Source organism: Camelus bactrianus, chromosome 19 (assembly GCF_048773025.1).
Source record: "Camelus bactrianus isolate YW-2024 breed Bactrian camel chromosome 19, ASM4877302v1, whole genome shotgun sequence".
Taxonomy (NCBI): Eukaryota; Metazoa; Chordata; class Mammalia; order Artiodactyla; family Camelidae; genus Camelus; species Camelus bactrianus.
The window spans coordinates 12,765,737-12,788,005 of record NC_133557.1 but is presented as its reverse complement, the minus strand read 5'-3'; the positions used below and the strand labels follow the sequence as shown (position 1 = coordinate 12,788,005).

Here is a 22,269-nt window from a genome sequence, read left to right as displayed (position 1 = left end):
GGTTTCACAGGTGTATTCTTATCTCCAAACTCATTAAGTTGTGCACATTAAATACGTGCAGCTTTTTGTATGTCAGTTATACCTCAATGAAGTCGTTTAAAAAAAACAACAAGAAGCTTTGTGATGTGGCCCCTGACTACTTCTGCAGCCTCTTTTCCTATTCACCACCTAACGGTCCTTGTTCTAGGGTGTTCTAATTCTTCCGGACCCTGGCATCCATAGTTCTTCTATCCAGATCATGCTCCTCTCACTTTCTCTGGGGAAGCCTTCCTTGACCTCTTAACTCAGAGTTCCTCCTACATCCCTGGTCAGCACCCACTCTTCTCCTTCTCACAATTCCTATCACACAGAGTTGTAATCACATGTGGAATTACTTGTCTCCTCTCCTACACAAGGTATACAAAGACTACACAATGCCCTATGGTGGGGCCCATAGAAGAAGTCTGTCTTCTTCACCCATTGTCTCCCCACACCTTGCACAGGGCCCAGCATAGATACCTATTTAATGAATGAAAATGAGTTGAAGGGTTCAGGGAGAGGGTGAGTGGTCACTGGTGGGAACTTGCTGCAGAACGGGGTTTCTTAACCTCAGCACTATTGATATTTTGGGCCAGATAATTCTGTCATGGGGTAGGGGGGCTGTCCTGTGCATCGTAGGACATTTAGCAGCATCCTGGCTCCTACAACTAGATGCCAGCAGCACCATCCCCTCAGTTGTGACAACCAGAAATGTCTCCAGACATCGCTGAAAAGTTCCCTTCAGGGTGGGCAGAATTGTCCCATGTTGAAAACCACTAATATAAAGGAATTCCCATTTAGGGCTGCCTTGAATATTCTCTAAGGGTCTTTGCAACCCTAAATTCTACCTTTTAGGGGAAGCACTAGGCATTGAGTCAATATCCCCCAGGATGAGGCTCAGAAGGAGAGTTGCTTTCCTCTTCTGAGCTGGTGGACATGAATAGGCATCTCGTGGGGTGTGGCGAGCAGTGAGCGAGGCAGCTGGAGAGGACATTTAGGGTCATGGTTAAGAGTGGATGCTCTGGAGACACACCATGCCGGAGTCAAATCCTAGTTCTCCCATTTACTTGTTACCTGATCTTAGGCAAATTATTCAGCCTCTCTATTGTTCACTTCAAGCTTCATCTGCATCATGTCATTAGCATGTGCCCCATGGAGTGCTTGTGAAGATGAAATAACATAATATATGGTATTAAGTCCTCAGTGAAAGATAGCAATAATAATGACTTGTTTTTCTGATAGATGACAAACAACCCTAAACCCCTCTCTGCACCTCAGCCCCAAATACTGAGGCTGTGTTTCACAGTGTGCAGTCCTTGTGCACCACGGGCTGTCAGTGTCACATCATCCAAGGAGCTTGTTAAAAGTACATATTCCCAAACCTGAATCTAGACCTACTATATCAGACCCTCTGAGGTTGGGAACTGGGAATCTGTGCTTTCAAAAATGAGCTCCTAAGGTGATTCGGTTGTCTACTAAAGTCTGAGAACCACTGCAGTAGGGAACACTAGGAGTAATGACCTGTGCTGTGAGAAAAAGGTCATGTTATGTTCGGTATCACCCTTGATTTACTAGGACAGGAGGCGTGTTGCCCATTTAGGAAAGCCTTCTATTCAAGTTGGCTCATGAGCCAGCCCCTGCACTCTGTGCCTCAGCTCTGCTCTCATTGCTGGGTCCTCCACCTGCCTACCTCCTTGGTCGGTCCTAACTTTTGCAAATGGTCCATCAACAGCTACAACCCCAACATTGAGATTCCATCACATCATTGCACACTGGCATCAAGCGTGGCCTAAGATCATCCTTCCCTTTTCATTGCCATGTTAGTTCAGTCCTTACAAGTGGGTTTTGGCCTCAGTTTCCCTGTCTGGCACTCATATCCTAAACTGAGATTGTGAGGACCCTAATCTGTTTCTTAGGACCTCAGATTCCCTCCCTGCCTGGTTCTCAGTGTCCTCCAGAGAGTGAGACTCTAGTCCTACACACCTGGGAGCTCGGTGGGGTTGTATCTAAAAAGACAGGTCAGTTGGGACCAAGATGCCACCACATGCCAAGTATTACTTAATGCTGCTTCCAGCTGAGTGTCCTTGGGCAAATGACCTGACTTCTCTAGGCCATCATTTTTCTTCATCTGTTACTAAAAGAAAGGTTTTTAGGAGGATTCAGTGAGATGATACACTGTAATAGCTAAAATAATGGGCCTTCAAAGATGTCTACATCCTAATCCCCCAAACCTGCAACTCTGTTACCTTATGTGGCAAAGGAGACTTTAAGATGTGATTAAGTTAAGGATCTTCAGGTGGGGAGATTATCCTGGATCATCCAGGTGGGCTCAATGTAATCACAAGGGTCCTTTTAAGAGAGAGGAAGGTGGGTCAGCATCAGAGAAGATGTAAAGACAAGAGCAGATGTCAGAATAATGTTATTGTTGAAAGGAGGCCACAAGCCAAGGAATGTGGGCAGCCTCTAGAAGGTACCGACAAGGTACCGATTCTCCCCTGGAACCTCCAGAAATAATGCAGCTCGGCCGACATCTTGATTTTAGTCCCACTAAGTCCCATTTCAAACTTCAGACTGTCAGATAATAATAAGATATGATAAATTTCAGAACTGTAGGACAATACTTTTGTGCTGTAATAAACCACTAAGTTGGTGGTAATTTGGAGCAATAAGAAACTGATAGATGCATGTAAAGCATTGAACAGATCCCCGCACATAGCAAGTGTTCTTGCGATGTTATTGCCTATATTCTTGCTTCCACACTCTCCAGCAATACGTTGACCGCTGCCTTTGGCCGTTGATTCCTGACCAAATCATTGTGTGTCTTTGGTGACTCCTCAGAGGTTAGCCTTATGACTGTGGCAGTTCCTCCACCTCCTGTTCCACCAAACCCCTGCTTCCTCCACTACCCACACAACAGAGGTCCAGCCTTGATCCTGGGCCCACCTGAGTTATAACTAATTTTTTAAAACTTCAAACTTGGAAGGCTTAACCATACAGGTATCTAGAAAATGCACTTGTCAACGAATACTTAGAGATCATCTAATTTAACATGCTTGTTTTGAGAAAGAGAAAAATAAAACTCGGGGTGAAATGACTTATCCAAAAGTCACAGAGCAAATTGGTGGAGGAGCTGAAAACGGTGGCTAGTGTCCTTGCCTCCTAGGGAGGGTTCCCTCTGTCATGCTACAGCTGCCACATGGTTTGCCTCCAAATGCTGTCTTTTTTTCCCACTTACAGCCAATCTAAAAAGGGCCATCAGGATCGCCCACAATACCCAACTTAGCTTCTTGACAAACACCTTAATGGCACTGCGTTGCCTCTTGGCTGCCACCAGCTCTTGAGTGGGTGGTAAGTGCACTAGCGGGAATTCCCTGGCGCTCAGCACAAGGTCCTTGGCCCACTCCCAGGAGGCCACCACAAGCCAGACAATCACCAGGCCCAGGGAGGTGGCACATTTGGGGTTTTTGGGTCAGCACTGGGATGCCTGAGTTTTCCAATTCTGGGGAGGCCTCCTCCCAAGGCCAGGAGTGTGGCCACACTCTCATTCACTCTCGGAGAAGCGAGAAGACTTAGTCTTCCTTGCTCTTCCCAGTGCCTTTCTGTCTCCTGGGGCTTGACTTATGATGACTTAAGAAGAGGGAAGAAGGAGGACAAAGACTGTGGTCAGGCCTTAGTTTCTTTTTTAATTTATTTTTATTTATTTATTTTTTAGGCCTTAGTTTCTCAACTGAAACAGGCAGCCAGCTGAACTAGATAACCTTTAAGTAATTATATAAAGTTCTATTACTTTAGCTTAATTGGATTGAGCATGGAGCCGACTGTCTGGTTCCTTGCTGCCAGTCTTAAAGTTCAAGCTCCTTAGCATGGTACTCAACAAGCTTCACAATCTGATGCCAATGCCCCTTTCTAGCCTTAGGCCCTGTCTTGTATGTCCTACCCTCCTTGCCCACCCCAAGTACCCCCTAGTCTACCTACTGATCTACTTGTGTTGCCTGAGCACATCCTGCAAGTTCCCTCCTCTATGTGCCTGTTTTCCACTCCCTCTCCCTAGAATGCCTTTCCCACATGGATTCTGGCCTCTCCCAGATGAATTATTAGCTGTCTTTCAAAATGCAACCTGAATGCCACTTTAGCAGGGAGGCCTATCCAGGGTTAAATGGACTTCCTCTGGGCTCCCATTCAATGCACCCCTTGCTTGCGGCATCTTTCATAGTACATTACAAATAGTGGTTTCCATGCCTGTCACTTCCTGGAGCTCTTCCTCATGGAGCTTACAGCCTGGTGGAGGAGACAGATATGGAAAGGCTAAATGTTTCAATTCAATGGTAATAAGTAGAATGAACAAAAAGGAGAAGATCCAGGGAAAGAAAGTGGATGATGGGAGATCTAGGCTGTGATGTCAAGGATGGCCTCCTGGAGGATGTGACATCTCAGCCGAGATCTGTGCATGAGCAGAGGAGGTGAAGGTAAAGGTCAAAGAATGAGCACCCCAGGAAAAGAATATCTTACTGAATTCCTGAGGTGGTAAGGAGCCTGCATGTTAGAAAAAGAGGAAGAAGGCCAGGGCATTTGGAGTTTACTGAGAAGGTGGTATGCAAGGAAGTGGAGAGGCAGGAGGGACTCAGTCACACAGGGCCTCGGAGGCCTTATTAAGCAGCCTGTTAGGTACTGGGTACAAGGGGTCTCATTATACTATTCATTCTATTTTCGTGTGTGTTTGAAAATTTTCCATAATAAAAATGAAAAGAAGTAGCCATAGTATAGTAATATTAGTTTAGCCTTTATCCTAAAAGCCATTTTAAGCAAGGTGAGGGTGGGAGTCACATGATCATATATTTTTTTTGTTTAAAATAATTTTTATTAAATATTTCAAACATTTAGAAAGGCACAAAAATAATTTTAAAAAAATCTTTGGATGATCACCAACCAGCTTTGTTAAATCTTGGCTTTTGCCATATTTGCTTCAGATATAACTGACCCCTGTGTAGATTTATTTTTAAAAGGTCACTCTGGCTGCTGCAGGAGGAAGGATTAGAGGCGGGCAGGAGAGGCTAATCGGGTGGGAAGTTTCTGAGATCCAGATGAGACATGATGGAAGTTTCCACTAAAGGGGAGGCAGTGGTGGTAGAGAGAAGCGGCCACAGGGAAGATCTGTTCAGGATGTGGAACTGCTGGGGTTGGAGGCAGATTCTACTGAGGCAGGTGAAGAGAGGAGGTGGGGAAGGATGGCTCTTTCTGGCCCAGCGCTTTTGGGGCAGAAAGAACGGTGTGCATGTGAGTGTTTGTGATACAGAAGGAAGTTTTTAAATTACTGCTAACAAAGTTGTTAATAACTATGCCTTGCTTTTCTCTACCTACTTTGTTATAACAACATGTACAATCTTTGAGAAAATATTATCTTTTATTATGTGGCTTTGCCATTATCCTATGTACCTATATATCATCAAAGCCTAGTTCCAAGTTGCCCATTAAAACCAATCCATAGAGTAATAATAAAGAAAAACCAGGGAGGGACTGGAACAAAATCAATCCTGAGATCCAGTGAAACCAAATGATTTGTTCCCAAATTGCTCAGCTAGGGAGGACCAGAGCTGGGATGCAGAACTTTGATCTGCACACTAAAACAGATACACAGACCTAAGTTGTGCTAAGAAAGCTAACAGGATCTGGGGTGGGGCTGGCAACCAGAACAACTTGGGAACCAGACCTCGGTGCTTCCAGTTCCTCAACATGGCTCCGAGTAGGTCACTTCTTTGCTCAGAAACCTTTCATGACTCCCTTCAAACTTTGGACAAAAGCCAATTTCACAATCTGCTCTCAGCCTCCCTTTCCAGCCTCTTCTCAAACCCTCTTACTGGAAATAGCAATAACTCAAGCTCTCAGGCACATGAAATTCTCTTCTGTTTCCTAAATATGCCCTGCACTTGTGTGGCACTCTGGTTCATGCTTCCCTTCTGTCTGGACTGCTCCAACTCACTGTACTTTGTCCCTTTCCTCCCTCAAAGGTTCATCTTCGATACTAACCTTATTCATAGAGCATTCCCTGACTTCCCCTACCCCGTCTCCTCCTGCTTTGGATCTTCCTCAGACCTTGTTTAAACCTCTAGCATGCATTCATTATTCTTCAAAACAAAGTACTGACTTTTGTGTACCAAGCACTACTAAAAGAAGTTGGTGGGTGTACACAGACAATAAAATCCATTTAAAATATTTATGAAGTATCTAGAATGTGCCAGGCACTGTGCTAAGTCTTGAAGAGACATTGGCTGCAGTCTATTAAGAATTGGTTCCTCTGGTTTTGAGTTTAAACTATACCATATCATAAGGCTATGTACTGCCTAAGATTAATCTCTTTGGTACAATTACAATTTACTTTTCTTTGCTCTAAAACTACCTCTTTCAATGACTAGAGTGGGAGATGCCTGAAAGTGGAAAAGAGTGGCTAAAAGGCTATTACAATAATCCAGAATAGAGCAGTTTAGTGTAGAGGGGAGAGCACTCAGACCAAGAACAGGAAACCCAGCTTCTGGTCCTTGCTTTACTGTTTATTAACTCCATGTGGGTCCCTGGGCAAGATGTGGACAAGTCACATCATCTCTCTCTTTGTCCCTCTATAAAGTGAGGGCAATATCTTCCTTGTCTATGTCATAATGGTGCTGCCAGGATCAAGTAGGGCCACATACACGAAGTGTCTGGAAACTGCAAAGCACTTTACAGATATGAGTCTATTAAAGTGATAGGAAAAACCACAGTAATGATAAGAGAGAATGAATTAAAAATACAGCAGACTAGGCTTAGGTTAGATAAAAGGAAGGACTTCCTAACAGAATTTTCTTTTTTCAGACAAGAATGAAAATATATTGGAGGGCATGATCAGTTTGAAATATATTTTTGGCTTGGGAATCTGTCAGTGCTTTTTAATAGACCTATCCCACCCCTAGACTCATTTAGCGCTCCGACTTTCTTGACTACAGGTGCAAACTGAAGAACGGTCTCCATCTGCCCAGAATAGATCCCTTAAAACCAGTCTAGAGAGCAGGACTCCATTAAGTCCGAGGTCCTGGAGTCACGCTCGCTCACTCGTGTGGCCTGTGCTGATTGGCTTGTCTCTTTCTGCCTATACTGACCTTCCTCAGAATCCAATTGGGAGTTAGGAGGGCCAAAAATCTATTTGTGGGGCATTCTACTCAGCTCATAATAAGAGAAAGAGATGCTTTAAATAAACCAAACACAGGAAGCCAATTAGAGAATCAGTGGGATCCCCCAATGTGCAAAATACAAAAGAAAGACTCAACAAAGCAAAGGAGAAAACAAACTGAATGAATTTTTTTTTTGGCTTTGTCTTTTGGTAATGAAAGATCAGAGATTTGAAATCAATAGGCAAAGATAGTGAAGATGCTTTCAACTAAGGAGTCAGGAGACCAGAGAAAAGTTCTAGTTCTGAATCACCTACTATCAGGCTTAGTGACCTTGGGCAACTCACTTAATGGCAATTCAAGAAGATCTGTTAAATCTGTGTGTTTACTTGGTGATCTCTAAGGTCATGACCACCTCTCAATTCCTCTCTATTGTATGTCACTACCACTAGATGACAGCCTACCTAAAGAATTATGAAAGAACTCAAGGGTGTAATTGTGGAACCACTGCCAAAAGGAATAACCCCTATTTTCACTGAAGGAAGGGCAGGTGGGCAATGAGTCTTATCCCTAAGACAGGTTTTAGAAGGCATCTTGAGACCACATGCCCGTAAGCTTCTATTTCAGATTCATGTAACTTTCGGCATAAAGGATAAAGAGTAGAATCATTGATTGCTTATTGAGTAATTAACAATGAGCACTGAGAGCTGGGGATTGTGCTGGATCTAAAAACATAAAGTGCTTTGGTAAAGGAAGGTCTTTTCCTTTCCCCAAATAATATCTAAGTATTAAAAAAAATTAAATAATGAACTGGCTGGAGCTGCCTCAAAGTGCTTCCCTGAGAAGAGAGAAATAAATGACAAGAGAACTCAGGGAAATTTTCCTAGAGAAGCAGGGCTTGAGCTGGAAGTTTAAGGAAAGGAAGCAGATGGATGGGTGGAGGTATAGATGTAAACAGCATGTGGAAATGTCCAGGGAAGCATGAGAAGCTTGTCTTAGGATAAAGGAGAGACAAGCTTCTCTGAGTAAGGATCTGTATGGATGAGCAGTGGGAAAGACAGCCTTCTCATGAGGAGGTTGAGTGGAGTCCTACTCCAGAGGCCTTAAAAGACAGAAAGAATAGTAAGCAACATTATCTGCTGGTTGAAAAGCAACAGTAATTTCTATAAGGTTTCAATCATGTGATCCACATGATAATATTCAATGAAGGGATAATAATCTGCAAATTGCTTAGAGAAGCAGTGCATATAATTATCTTTTGGAACGTGTTGGACAGTATATTAGAAATTGAAGATAGAGTCATCATGGACAGTTGAGGGTGATGCTTTTATCAGGGCCTGGGAGCTCAGAGATAGAAAACAATAGAAGGAAATAAACAATAGAAGGCAATAAATAAATAGATGAAAATAAATAAATAGATGGAGCTGGTCACTTCTCTAAATGAAAGGAGATTAAGAGTGCAGGGGGCCCCAAGAGACCATGCTGGGGCTTGTCTGATTTAAATTTTTTATAAGTGATCCAGAAGAAGTAGAGCAAAGTGAAAATTTCAGGACTGCAGATCATATTAAGCCCTTTCAGGTAGGGAGATGCTGCCAAAGGGGAGAGAAAGAGAGAGAGAGGGAGCTAAAGGAAGGTACTGAGTGGGATGCAAAAACGGCAGATAAACGTCAACGTGGGGAAATGTAAGGTAATGATGCACTCCAGTAAAAATAATCCACGGAGAGAGTGTTGTGTTGCAGGCTATTAGTTCTGGCCCAGGAAAGGGATTGGGGAGCTACTGCAGATTGTTTCCTAAAGGCAGTGTCCTAATGTGGTGGGGTCAGGAAGGCTGACAAAGGGATAGGCAGAAGCAGGAAGGGACCTGAAAACCAAAGAGGAAATCATCCTCCTTTGTGTAAGACTACAAGGTCCCACATATGGGGACAATAATCAGGTTTATATCTATCGAAAGTTAGGTTCCAAGGATATCTAGAATACATCAACTAAAATGACCCAGAGGATGAATGTGGCTATTCTAAAGGTGACCTATTATAAGGGGGAAACTTAAGTACGAAAAGACGAAGGCTAAGGGAGGTGGAATAATCAAAGCCTATAAAACTGATAAGGAGAGTGGGTACCACGACCTTCTCTCCAAATCCTAACATATTCAACCGAATAGCCTCTTTTAATGCCTGAAATATCATAGGAATAAAAGGGTTTCAGAGTTGAGATCATCTAGCCCAATCTCTATATTAGAGATGGTAAAATTCAGGCTTAGAGAGGGCAAGGAAATGGCCCAAGGTCACAGAAGCCACTAGGAGCCAAGGTAGGATTAGAAGTCCAGGCCTCCTAAATCCAAGGCTAGGGTCTTCCCACCTCACCTTGTATACTCAGGAAGACTAAAGGAATCCAGATTTTTATAGGGTGTAAACTCATGAGACGCATTACTCTGAGATGACATAAAACTGAAAACACAAACAGGCTAGGGAAAGTTTTCACTAAAAGTCAATAGCAATTATATGACCTTTGGAAGACAACTACCCATAGGACTAAAGAGACCTTCTACACACCCTAATTCTGGAGGAACGTGTACCCCTTTGAGAGCCTGAAGAAATCCAGGGATTCTCTCCTAGAAAAACACATTTGCACACACAAACACAATTTTGCACAAGATTTCAGACCCCCCGAGTCCCATGCTCAAGTAAGAATCCCTGTACTGGCAGATTCTTCAGAACAAACAGACTGTCTACTTCAACAAACACACTCCATGTCTTAGGTTAACCAAGGCAATTGCTCTGATATTCTTTAGTGAAAACCACCGTCCCAACATCACTTGTCAGAATCATAGGCTGGTAGGTTGGAAGAGATCAGAAAAATTACCTCGTCCAACTGTCCCCACCCTTGTGTGAGATAGAATAATGTCATAGTTAAATATGGGGAGACTAGAGTCAGCTTGCCTAGGTTAGAGTCCCAACTCCATCACTCACTAGCTGTGTGACCTTGGGCAATCACTTAATTCTCTGAGTCTCTAGCCTCATCTGTAAAATGAGGGAAATCAGTATGATTATCTCATAGAGGAGTTGTGAGGGTTAAATGAGATAATTCATATAAAATTTAGCACCAGGCCTGGCACACAATGAGTGCTCAGTAAATGCTGGCTGGCATTAGTGTTATTATTATGCTTGTATCCATGCAGGTATTATGCATGTATCCATCCAATCCGCTCCTGGAGCTTTTGCTTGCACATGTCTGTGATGAGCCGCTCACCGCCTCCCAAGCTGGCTGAGCAGCTCAGATTGTTACAAACTTCTTCCTATATTGAGCGAAATGTGCCTTCTTGCAACCCCTACCCCCACCCCTGTTGGCCCTAGTTCTGCCCTGTGGGGCCACGCAGAGCAAGTCTATCCTTCCTCCACGTGACAGCCCTTGAGATATGAAGACAGTGATCGAGTCCTTCCCCCGCCCTCCTTCCCCCCCCCATCCTCTCCTCTCCAGCTTGAACATCCTCAGTTTCTTCTCCCAACCCACAACAGACTGGCTGCGCTTACTATTTACTCCCAGGCGTTGTACGGTTTCCCTCACACATAGTCATGCAGGCCACACACCCCACCGCCACAACAATTCCGACCCTCCCGCTCCGCCCCACGCCCGCTGCCCCTGTCCGCGGTGCTGAAGCGACTCCGGGGCCCCCGCGGGCCTGGCGCGGCCCTTCCCAGCCCCAGCCCTGGGCCGCTGGCCGAGACCCCAGGCGCGGACCCCGGTGCGACACCTCCGCGCCCCCAGCGGCAAGCGCGGCCCGGACCAGGCCCTGCCCCAGCGCCGCCCCCCGCCCTGCCCGGAGGCCCCAAGCCCGCGCCCCGGCCCAGCCCGGCGCGCCAGCCCCACCTGCCCGGCGAAGGGCGCTTCAGCCTCGGCCGCCCGCGCCGCCCGGTCCCCGGCCCCCGCCGCCGCCGCCGCCGCCGCCGCCGCCCGCGCGGCTCCAGGGAGGCAGCAGAGCGCGGGCAGCAGCAGCAGCAGCCGCCCCGGGGCCCGCCAGCGGCTCCAGCGCCGGGCCCGGCTCGGCGGCAGCGGCCCCGGCGCGGCGCGGCCGCCCCGGCTCTTCGGCATCCCGGCGGCGGGGCCCGGCCGCCCGGCTGCGATGGCGGCGGCGGCGGCGGCGGCTCCGGCCGGGTCCTCCCGCTGCAGCCGCTGCGGAGCCGCCGAGTCACGGCGCCGCGGACACGCGCCCGGCCCGCCTGTCTTCGCCGCCGCCGCCGCCTCGGCCGCCAGCGCGCCCCCGCCTCCGCGCGCCCCGCCCCGGCGGGGGGCGGCCAGGGGCGTGGGGGCAGCACCCGGGCCAGACCCGCGCGGCCAGCGGCTCCCGGCCAGCCTAGGGACACTGGCGGAGGAGCGACGCTGGGGTAGGGGTCGCAGAGGCGAAAAGAACAGCTCTGGAGGCAGGGTCTAAAGGGGTGAAACTGGAGGAGGGGGATCTGAGGGGCAGCCCTGAGGGAGAGGAAAGAAGCTAAATAAATAATCTTGGAGATAGAACCACTCCACGGCTCTGGGGGAGGATATCCATATTTGGGGGCCAAAGCCGAAAGCATAGTCCCAGGGTAGAGGGTCTGGGGGGTGGGGGGGCTGCAGGAGGGGAGCTGAGTCCTGGGAGAGGGTAGTGGGGAGCTGCCCTGGGGTAATAGCGAGGTTGGAGGGAATGAACTAAAGAAATGTCCCTGGAGGAGGGGGTTTGAGAAGGTGGCAGTGGAGAAGGAAGGCAGGGAGGGTGAGAAAGTAAAGAATAAGCCTGAGGGGGTTTGCAGGGGGGCTGGAGACATTGGGTGAAATTAAGGTGAAGCTCATTCTGTCACCACCACCACCCCAGAAGGAGGGACATCAACCAGTTAGGAAGATCATTTTTCACCCAAAACAACCCATATTTATCGAACACTTTCTATATATATGTAGGGCTCTGGGCTACTTGGGGTACAAAAAAAAAAAAAAAAAAAAAAGGCTGATTCCCTGAAGTGTAGAGGTTTACAGCTTGGTGAGAAAACTAAGTCCAAAGAAACACAGAGAAGCGAATACCAAGTGTTGAAAAGCGTACAGGCAGGTGCTCCAGGGGTCAAAGGAGACTTGGGTGGTGGTGGGGAGTCAGGACAGGCATTACTGGAGTTGGAGTTGGGGGTGACTCTAGTTTGGCCTTGAAGGAAAGGCCAGATTGAAGCAAGGGAAGGGGATGGAGAGGGTATGTCAGGTAGGAAGATGAGGGTGTACAAGACGTGGCTGGGACAGTAGACCCATTTCTATGAAGCACAGGTTTCATATAAGAAAGTGCTGGAAGTAGGGAAATGGTGCAAGCCTGTAAGTCTTAGGATAATGAATTTGGGTTCTGTTCTGAAGGGAAATGGGAGTAGTGATGATTGAAGGTTTTTTTGAGCAGGATGGTGTGTGGAAAATGGTATTTTATGATTAGCTGGTAATTTGGAGGTGTGGAAAGGGCTAAGGTTAGATCTATGCTCAAATCTCAATTCTGTTCCAGTTGTATAAAGTGATGCTGAGGCTGCATAAGATTGCTGTAAGAATGAAGTACTTGGTACTTAATAGATGTTCCAAGTTCTCCTCCCAGTGTACAGAATAACGCCAAGAAGAGGCAGAGCAATTAGTTGGGTGATTACTGCAATAGTCTAGGTACAAGGAAATAATGATTACAAAAATAATTAGCATTTATTGAATACCTGCTATGTATCAGGCACTGGGCTAATAAGCCCTGTATTGAATTGTATCTCATTTAATCCTCATAAATAAACTGCATGAAATAGATGTTATTATTATCTCCAATTTAAGATAAGGAGGCAGAAGCTCTGAAAACGTTTGCCAAATTCACATGATTTATAAGTGGCAGAGCTGAAGCAATCTGACCTCAGAACCCTTTTTTTGGTGGGGGGGATAGGGAGAGGAAAGAGACAGATTTAGGAGACACTGGGCAGAGAAGAAGAGGGAAAGGAGTTTGGAGTATTGGCAAGTCCAGAAAGATGGATGGTAGTGTCTTCACAGAAATGAAGTTGTCATGAGGAGGAACCCCCTTGAGGGAATTGACACAGAGTTTAATTTTAGGCTTGCTGAGGTTGAGATGACCACACGATCCCTGAGATGGCTGTAGCAATGGGTTCCAATGAGGGTGGAGAATAGATATTTTGGAACCATCCAGGTCAATATGATAGTTAAAACTGAAAGACTAGAGTAGAAAAGAGCAGAAGCCTGAGGGCCCCCTGCTGAGACATACATATTTAGTTTAAAAAGCGGTCAAAAAGATTGAGGACTCAGGGTTGTGGAGTGTATGGGATGGGGGAGGAGCTTTTCAAGGAGAAGAGTGGTTGGCAGTGTCAGGTAGATCACAGAGACTGGAGACTGCACACACACACACACACACACACACCATTGAATTGAACAGCTCAGAGTCTAGGAGGGAGGCAGAGACGTAAGCAAGTCATTTTGGTTACATGATAAATTATGACAGAGATGGGAACATAGTGTTGTGGAAACATTGAAGAAAGAGCAACCAATGGCACAAAGTTAGAAGATTTGGGAGAGGGTATATTCCAGAAGGAGGAAATAGTACATTCAAGGAGTGAAAGGGAACAGACTGGACCGAACATCTTAAGGACAAAATCTGTCTTATTCATCTCCTTATTCCTAATGCCAAATGCTCATTGAACTGCTGATGAGGATGCAGGGCTAAAGCGGTTCATGCGCCAGCTACCAAGGATGGTGGTGGTAAGTGGCAGTAGGTAATTGATGAGAAAGAAGGAAAGGTTGGTACAAGCAAGTGGATGTTTATAAAATGTAACCCTAAAGCAGATCCCTAGTAGGAAAGGCCTAGAGAGTATTGTGAAACCAGCCCAAGAGGAGGTTTAGAGGGCGTCAGAATAACACCCTATGATGGAATCACCAAGGTGTTGATTTCTCTTTTCCCTTTTTTTTCCCCATGGAAAAAGCAGTGAATACAGTCAGATATCTGGATTCGATATTGGCTGTCACTAATTTGTAGTGCACCTTTGGGCAAGTCATTTCATCTCTTTGAGCTTTAGTTTCCTTATTTGTAGTAAAACCAATGACCCAGCCCTCTCCACTTCATCAAGAGGACCACATAAATTGTTGGATTCATTTTGTAAATGATATAGTTAACTGAGCAGATGTTAGGAAAAAGTTAGATATTGATAATCTTATAAAGAAGCATTATATCAGTGCCAGAGCTCCCTGTAGGGAAACTGGAACTCTCTCTTCCCTTCATCTTCTCTCTTATCTCTTTATTCACTGAATATTTATTAAATAACTTTTGGGTGCTAGCTGGGCTGGGGATATAAAGAAGATTATAGTTGCTTCCTTTAGACAGTCTATTGGGAAGATAGACACTTAAGTAGCAAGAAGATAATATAATATGTGCTATAAGACAAAAAAGAAAAGTATTAGGGGAGAAGAGATGAGGAAACAACTGTCTAGAGTCGGCAGGAGGTGACATGGGTCTTGAATAACCAGCAGGAATTTGCTATGTAGAGTGGGAAGGGAAATGTGTGTATCAAGGCATGGGTACATATGAATGCCATGCTAAGGAGTTTGGATTTCAAGTTCTAGGCCAGCAGTTCTCAAAATGTGATCCTGACCCTTTTAGAGCATCTGTGAGGTCAAAAGTATTTTCATAATTATACTAAGACATTATTTTTTCTTTTTAACTCTCATTTTCTCATGAGTGGACTGTGTGGTTGTCCCGAGTCTTCATGACATGTCACGACAGACTGCCTTCAGAAGTAGATATGAGAATATAGCTATCTTCTATTAAGTTGGCCTTTAAACAGAGTTTCAAAACTGTAAAACAATACCATTCTTCTTGGAGGGGAGGGTGTAGCTCAGTGGTAGAGTGCGAGATCCTGGGTTCGATCCCCAGTACCTCCATTTAAATAAATAAATAAATAAATAAATAAATAAATAAATAAATAAATAAGTAAGTAAGTAAGTAAACCTACTTACCTCCCCTCCAAAACAAACAAAAGAAAACATTCTTCTTGCTAAATTTTTCTTTTGTTTCGGAAAATATAGTTACTTTTCATAAAAATGTTTTTTATGTTAACATGTTTATTATTGCTATTTTAAATGAATTAATATGTAAATATTTTAAAATTTCTCAGCTTTGATTTCTAGAGTGGTAATTGTCAATAGATATAATCCACATAAATAAAAGCTCTTCGGAGTCCTCAGTAATTTTGAAGAAGGTGAAGGGGATCCTGCGACCCAAAGTTTTGAGAATCCTGTTCTAGGCAGTAGGACATCACTGAAGGGTTTTGAATAAAGGAGTGACATGATAACATTTCAACAAATTATTCAACAAATATTTATCAAACACCTATTATATGCCCGGCACTATTCTAGGTGCTGGGATAGAGCAGTAAACATGTCAAATCAAACTCTCTGCTTTCGTTGAACTTTCACTATACTGGGTGTGACAGACAACAAACAAAATAATATATATAGTATGTTAGTAATTGCTGTTGAGAAAAGCAGGGAACTAGGATGTGAAAGCTGAAAGGTGTGTGTGTGTGTGTGTGTGTAATTTTGGATGGGATAGCCAGGCAAGGCCTCAGTAAGAAGATGTTTTTTCAGTAAAGACCTGAAGGAACAACAAAGGAGTGGATCATGACGCTATCTAAGAGAAATGAATTTAGTACAGGAGCCAGCAAATGAAAAAGTTCTGGGACAAGAGCATGCCTGGGAGGGTTGAGGAACGACATGGAGTCCAGAGTGGTTGGGGTGGAGGAAGGGTGAGGGTATTAGGAGAGGAGGCTTGTGAAGAGAAAGGATGCTCTTCCTGAGATAAAAAGCCAATAGAAGGTTTTGAGACTAGAAGAGATATTTTCTGACTTATCTTTAACAGAACCACTTTGGTTGCTGCTGAGAACAAGTTGAAAAGCCATGAGCAGAAGGGCCAGCTAAGAGGCTATTGCAATAATCCATCCAGGCATGAGATGAAGGTAGCTTGGACCAGGGTCCAAGTGAGGATATAGAGAGGTAATTGGATTCTCAATAGGTTTTGAAAATAGAGTTGACCAAACATACAATGGACTGGATATGGGGTATGAGAAAAAGAGAACAGACAAGTTACATCACACTTTTTGACCTGCGTAACCAGAAAAATGGAGTTGCCATTATCTGACACAAAGAAAGCTATAGGCCTTCAAAAGCTTGGTGTTGGACATATTAAGTGGGAGATGTCTATTAAACACCTGAGTGGATGTGACAGGTAGGCTGTTTCAAGTGTGGGTCTGACTTCAGGAAAGAGGTCTAGACTGGAATATGAATTTGGAGGTCCTCAGGATAAAGAAAATATTTAAAAGCTGAGGGACCAGGAGCAATTACTCATGAAATGAGTGAAGATAGAAAAGAAAAGAGTTCCGATGACTCAATCCTGGGGCAACTCTAATATTTAGAAATTGGAGAGACAAAGAGGAATTGGCAAAAGACACTAAGAAGGAAGAGGGAAAATGAAGAAAACTAGGAGAGTGAGAAATCTGGAAGTCAAGTGAAGAAAGTGTTTTAAGTGAGAGAGAATAATCAACTGTGTTAAATGCTGCTGACAGATCAAATCCTAAGCAGGTTAAGAAATGGTAATTGGGTTAAGCGATGTGGAGGTATCAGTGATCTTGAGAAGAGCAGTTTGGGTGCTCCAAAAATCTGATTTGGAGTAAGTTCAAGAGAATAGAAGAGGTATTGAAAACGTTAAGTATATATACCTTTTTCAAGTTTTGCTACAAAGGGAAGGAGAAAATGTGGCAGCTGGAGGAGGAAGTAGAATCAGAAGAGGGTTGTTTTTGTTTGTTTTCAAGTTAAGAGAAATAATGTTTATATGTTGACGGAGACTGATCCACTAGAGGGAGAAAAATTGGTGCTGCAGGGGAGAGGGGAGAATTGGTGAAGCCACGTCCTTGAAGACACAAGTATACGAGTGGAGAGCTGGCTGTGAGCTAGGGTACTTCATCCACAGAAGCAAGAAGAGGACTTAGGGGAGTTATAAATTTGGTACCAGGATGGCAAGGAGATTAGAGGGGGACCTTGCATTTATTGGTCGCTTACTGTTGTCCAGCACTGTGCTAGATGCTTTCTTCACAACAGTCCTTGATATAAGGGAGAGATGGATTATAAAGCTGTTGGAACAAAGCAAAAAAAAAAAAAAAAAAAAAAAAAGTTGAGAGCTGAGCTGTAAAGCCCCTGAAGTTCCAAGATACAGTGCTCTTGGTGTTCCTTCCCATGGAATTTTTCTCTTTTTTTCTAGATCACGTTGGCTTCTCATAGTAGATATCAGAATGCCTTCCATTCAGTGATAAAGATTCTTTGCTTAACCAAACTTTAGTCAGGCTCCCATACCGTTGCCTAGGCCCATCTGTGCACTTCCTTGTAAAAATTCAGTTCTAGCAAGTCAGTTTAACCAGAACCCGCACCCCCTTGCTATCTGATCACCCTCGATATCTAATCAGGTCCCTCCTCCTGCACCATCCCCCAGGTGATGTCTGATCACCCTGACCTGTCTTCAGCAAGAATCTTGTTAGGTTGGTTTAGCCAGAATCCCCTTAACCCTTGGTGTTCCTTCTTAGTATCTTCGTAGTAATTTTCCATTCCCTGCTCCTTGACCATAAATTCCCACTTGCCCATTCTGTATTCATAGTTGAGCCTGATTTCTCTGCCCCACTGCAAAATTCCATCGCAGTGGACCCTATGCCTATTGTGATAGTCCCCTTCTCGTTAATAAAGTCTTCCTTACTGTGCTTTAACAAGTGTCATTGAATATTTTTTCCCTTTAACATTGGGTAGGAAGAAACTAACTTTCTAGCTAACCACAGAGTAGAGATTCTTTCTTCTTAAAAGAAGGAAGCAGTTGATTGGTCTCAAGAATCTGTAGCACTGAGCTGCTGTTGGTACTGGAGGGCCCTAGGCCTGAAGCCAGTCATATGTACCCAAAAGATAAAGGCAGAAAGAAAGGACAGGAATAGAGGAGACTGAAGTTCTGATTTGTGAATCTGACAGGCAATCTATTTATTTATTTACTTTATTGAAATACAGTCAGTTATAATGTGTCAATTTCTGGTGTATAGCACAATGTCCCAGTCATGCATATACATACATATATTCATTTTCATATTCTTTTTCGTTAAAGGTTATTACAAGATACTGAACATAGTTCCCTGTGCTATACAGAAGAAACTTTCCAAAAAATCTAATTTTATATATAGTGGCTAACATTTGTAAATCTCAAACTCCCAAATTTATCCCTTCCCACCCCCTTTCGCTGGTAACCATAAGATTGTTTACTATGTCTGCAAGTCTGTTTCTGTTTTGTAGATGAGTTCATAGTGTCCATTTTTTTTCTTTTTCTTTTTAGATTCAACATGTAAATGATATCATATGGTATTTTTCTTTCTCTTTCTGGCCCGCTTCACTAAGAATGATGATCTCTAGGTCCATCCATGTTGCTTCAAATGGCATTATTTTATTCTTTTTTATGGCAGAGTAGTATTCCATTGTATAAATATATCAATTTCTTTATCCTGAAAGGCAATCTATATAAGAGGCTGGAGAGCACGATCCAGCTCAGCAAGTCTCCTTGACATCTCTCCTTCCTCTGAATGTCCATTGCAGCAGCTAACATTTAATGAGGGCTTATTATATGCAAAGCAGTTTAATCTATATGTTATATCACTTAATCCTCACAATTATCCTAACAGGCGGATTCCAAAGAAAGGATGAGAGGAGAAATGGAGGCATGGAGGAAGGAAAGGGTCCAATTGTTCAGGATGTAGAGAAGTCCCAGTTCAATCCCCTGTCTCTGTCTCAGGGTCCAGTCTCAAATGCCTTGGGGGTATTTTCCACTTAGATTTTTTTCTTTAAGAATATACTCAAAGTGATGTGCATTCAATGAAACACTATGCAGTCATTTAAATAAATTAGAAAATACTTTATGAACTGTTAGAAAATTATTTCCAAAATGCAACATTAAATGAAAAAGAGGAAATTGCAGAATAGCATGCTACCATTTGTGCAATAATGGGAAAAAAGAGAGAGTGTGTGTGTGTGTGCGCACGTGTGTATGTGTGCATTTGCTTGTTTATATGTAAGATACGGAAGGACACCCAGGGTACTGATAACAATAGTTGCCTTCCTGGAGGGGAACTATGTGGCTTGTGGACAGGGTGAGAGGGAGATTTTTCGCTGTGTACTCTTTTGTAGCCTGTGACTTTGTAACCATGTGGATATATTACCTATTAAAAATAAATAAATATGAGTTGAACTTTAAAAAAGTAATTGTACCAGTCTCTAAAGGACATTCCCTGAAAAGAGAGCGGATATGATGATATGATATAAGCAAAAGCAGTCCATTTAGGTGGGCAGTTTCAAAAAATTCAGGCCTTCAGAAAGAGAAAGAAAAATGCTATATGATATCACTTATATGTGGAATCTAAAAAAAAAAGGGACGCAAATGAACTACTTATTATTTATACCTTGATGATTGATTTCTCGAATATGTGAGCACATTTGACTGTCCTTTATGATCAGATTACCACATTCTGTTGATTCTTATTTTGTAGTTGGCTTTATTCCTTTGATAACTATGTAAGTTTAAAAAGCTCTAATTTGTTCTTAGAAACAATAATCAGTACATATACATAAACTGACAAAAAATATGTGCAGTATATTGTATATATGTATTTACATGCAATATATTGTATATGTGCATTCAAATTGTCACAATGCTACCTAATAAATCTGAAAAAAAAAATTCAGGCTTTAATTTGCATGGCCAAAAAAGTACCAGAAATAAAGTGAAAAAATGCCCAATAAACTAGGTAAAACATTTATTATTAAGTTTCTTAACATAAGACAGCACTTTAGAAACCAATGAGAAAGGACCTATGACCCAGTTCAAAAATGGCGAAGGACAAAATGGGTTTCACATAAACAGAAGTGTGAATGGGCTTATATTCTTTTTTTTTTTTTAAAGCCCAATGTCATTTGTAATTACAGAATGGCAAATTGGAACAATGAGCTATTGCTTTCTCACGAGCCTGCAAATGTCAAAAAGTTGGCTATTACAGAGTGTTAAAGAGGGCACGATGAAAGTACAATGAGAAGGGATAAAAATTGGTAGCCTCTCTTTGGAGCGCAAATTAGCAATGCCTGTCAGTCTTGAAAAGAAGCATACCTTTGACCCATCAGTTCTAATTTTGAGAATTTATCCTACACAGATAATCCTTGCATACGTACATAGACAAATGCACAAAGTCACCCACTGCTGCATTCTTTGTAATTACAAAAGCTCAAAATCAACCTAAATATTTTCCAACTGGGGAAACTGCCATATCTAAACAGAGGAACACTAGGTAGGTGTTGAAAAGAACAGTGTGCATTGGTATTACTGTTATGACAAGATTAATTTATCCTCCTCAGTATCTCTTACTTGGACTACAGCATCCTGACAGGTTTCCCTGCCTTTATCTTGCTCCTTTGCAGGACCTGCTACGTAATTTGCAGACCTGGTGCAAATGAAATTTCAGTGCCCATTGTTTAAAAAATATTACAAATTTCAAGGTGGTGACAGCAGAGCATTAAAACAAGTGTGGGGGCCCTTCTAAGTGCAAGGCCCTGTGTAACTGCAGAGGTCACAGGTCCATGAAACTGACTTTGCTCCTGGAGTGCCACTTAGACACGGCTGCCAACGGGACATGCTGCTTCCTCTACCTCCAACATCTTTCCACCGACATCTGATGTACTGCAAACCTGTTCAAAATAACTCAGCTGCTTTGGGAAGTTTTCCTTGCACCCTCTCACCAAAGACGCTTCTTCTTCAGTGCTCCCCCAGCTCTTGCACATAGTTTTATTAACTGTTGATCAGAATGTGTTATGAGTATTTGTTTAAAAATCTCTATAAGCTTCTCAAAGGCTTGGCTTATAGCTTATGCTTGTTTGAGTAACCCTAGCACCTCATACATTGCCCAGGACATAGGAGTTGAGAGAATGAGTGAGTTGGAGTGAATCAGTTTGGGTGGGTGTGTTAAATAATCAGTCTGTGCTTCACAGTTACACCTCACCTTTGTGTTGCAAAATCAGATTGGACTCTAATTTCACTGAGGCCGACAGCCCTAATGGCTGGCTCTTGATTCTAGGAGCCGTGGTATAGTTTCAGATGGTCCCTGGGATGGGCGGGTGATGCCTGAACCTGAAAGCCTTTGCAGGATCCCCCAAGCCACTCTCACCAATTTCTGCATCTCCTTACACTCTTTAGGCATTTAAAAATGGGAAGGTGCAGCTCCCCACATCAGGTCCAGCTGGACCCATCAGTCAGTTCTGGGTTCTAGGAATCTTGTAGTACATTCACATTTCCTCTAATCCTTTGCAACACTGGCTTTCAAATGGAGGTATGCAACACCCTTCCAAGGATATAGGAAGACTTTCTGTGGTACTCATGTACTGATCATTTTAGGGGAATTAATTTCCAGATCCCTAACTTCCATATGTATTCTATCTGATAAAGCTTCTGGGGTTGAGGCTCCAACCTGGCTTTTCCTTCATAAATATAGTTCTGCTGGTCTTCATAAGAAAGGCGTATCCTGGGCCAACTTTAATCTTACTATGGTACATCTGTTGCCTGGGACAATAAAAAATCCTGGGGATAATAAACAGACAATTAAAAATATCAGTTTTGGGGAAATATCTTTTTTTAAAAAAACTGAAATGTAATTGACCTACAGTACTATGTTAGTTTCAGGTGCACAACATAGTGACTCGGTATTTCTATATATTACAAAATAGTCACCACAATAAGTCTAGTCACCATACAAAGTTATTACAATATTATTGGCTATATTCCCTGTGTCTACATTTCATCTCTGACTCACTTATTTTGTAACTGCATGTTTGTACCTCTTGATCTCTCTAACCTATTTCACTCATCTCTGACCCCTACCCCTAGCAACCACCTGTTTGTTCTCTGTATCTCTGAGTCTGTTTCTGTTTTGTTATGTTTGTCTCATTTGCTTTGTTTTTTAGATTCCAGGTGTAAGTGAAATCATGCAGTATTTTTTTTTCTCTTAGCATAATACCCCGACATTTCACTTGG

General features: G+C 43.4%; 1 protein-coding gene across 1 annotated transcript in view; it reads right to left on the bottom strand.

Annotated features, from left to right (window-relative positions):
• MMP24 (matrix metallopeptidase 24) overlaps window positions 1-11,240 on the bottom strand; it is a 42,082-nt gene extending 30,842 nt beyond the window's left edge. Inside the window, exon 1 of the mRNA XM_074347193.1 lies at window positions 11,019-11,240. Coding sequence (XP_074203294.1) covers window positions 11,019-11,240 — 222 coding nt within the window. The remainder of the gene's footprint in view (window positions 1-11,018) is intronic.
• Window positions 11,241-22,269: the final 11,029 nt, after the last annotated feature.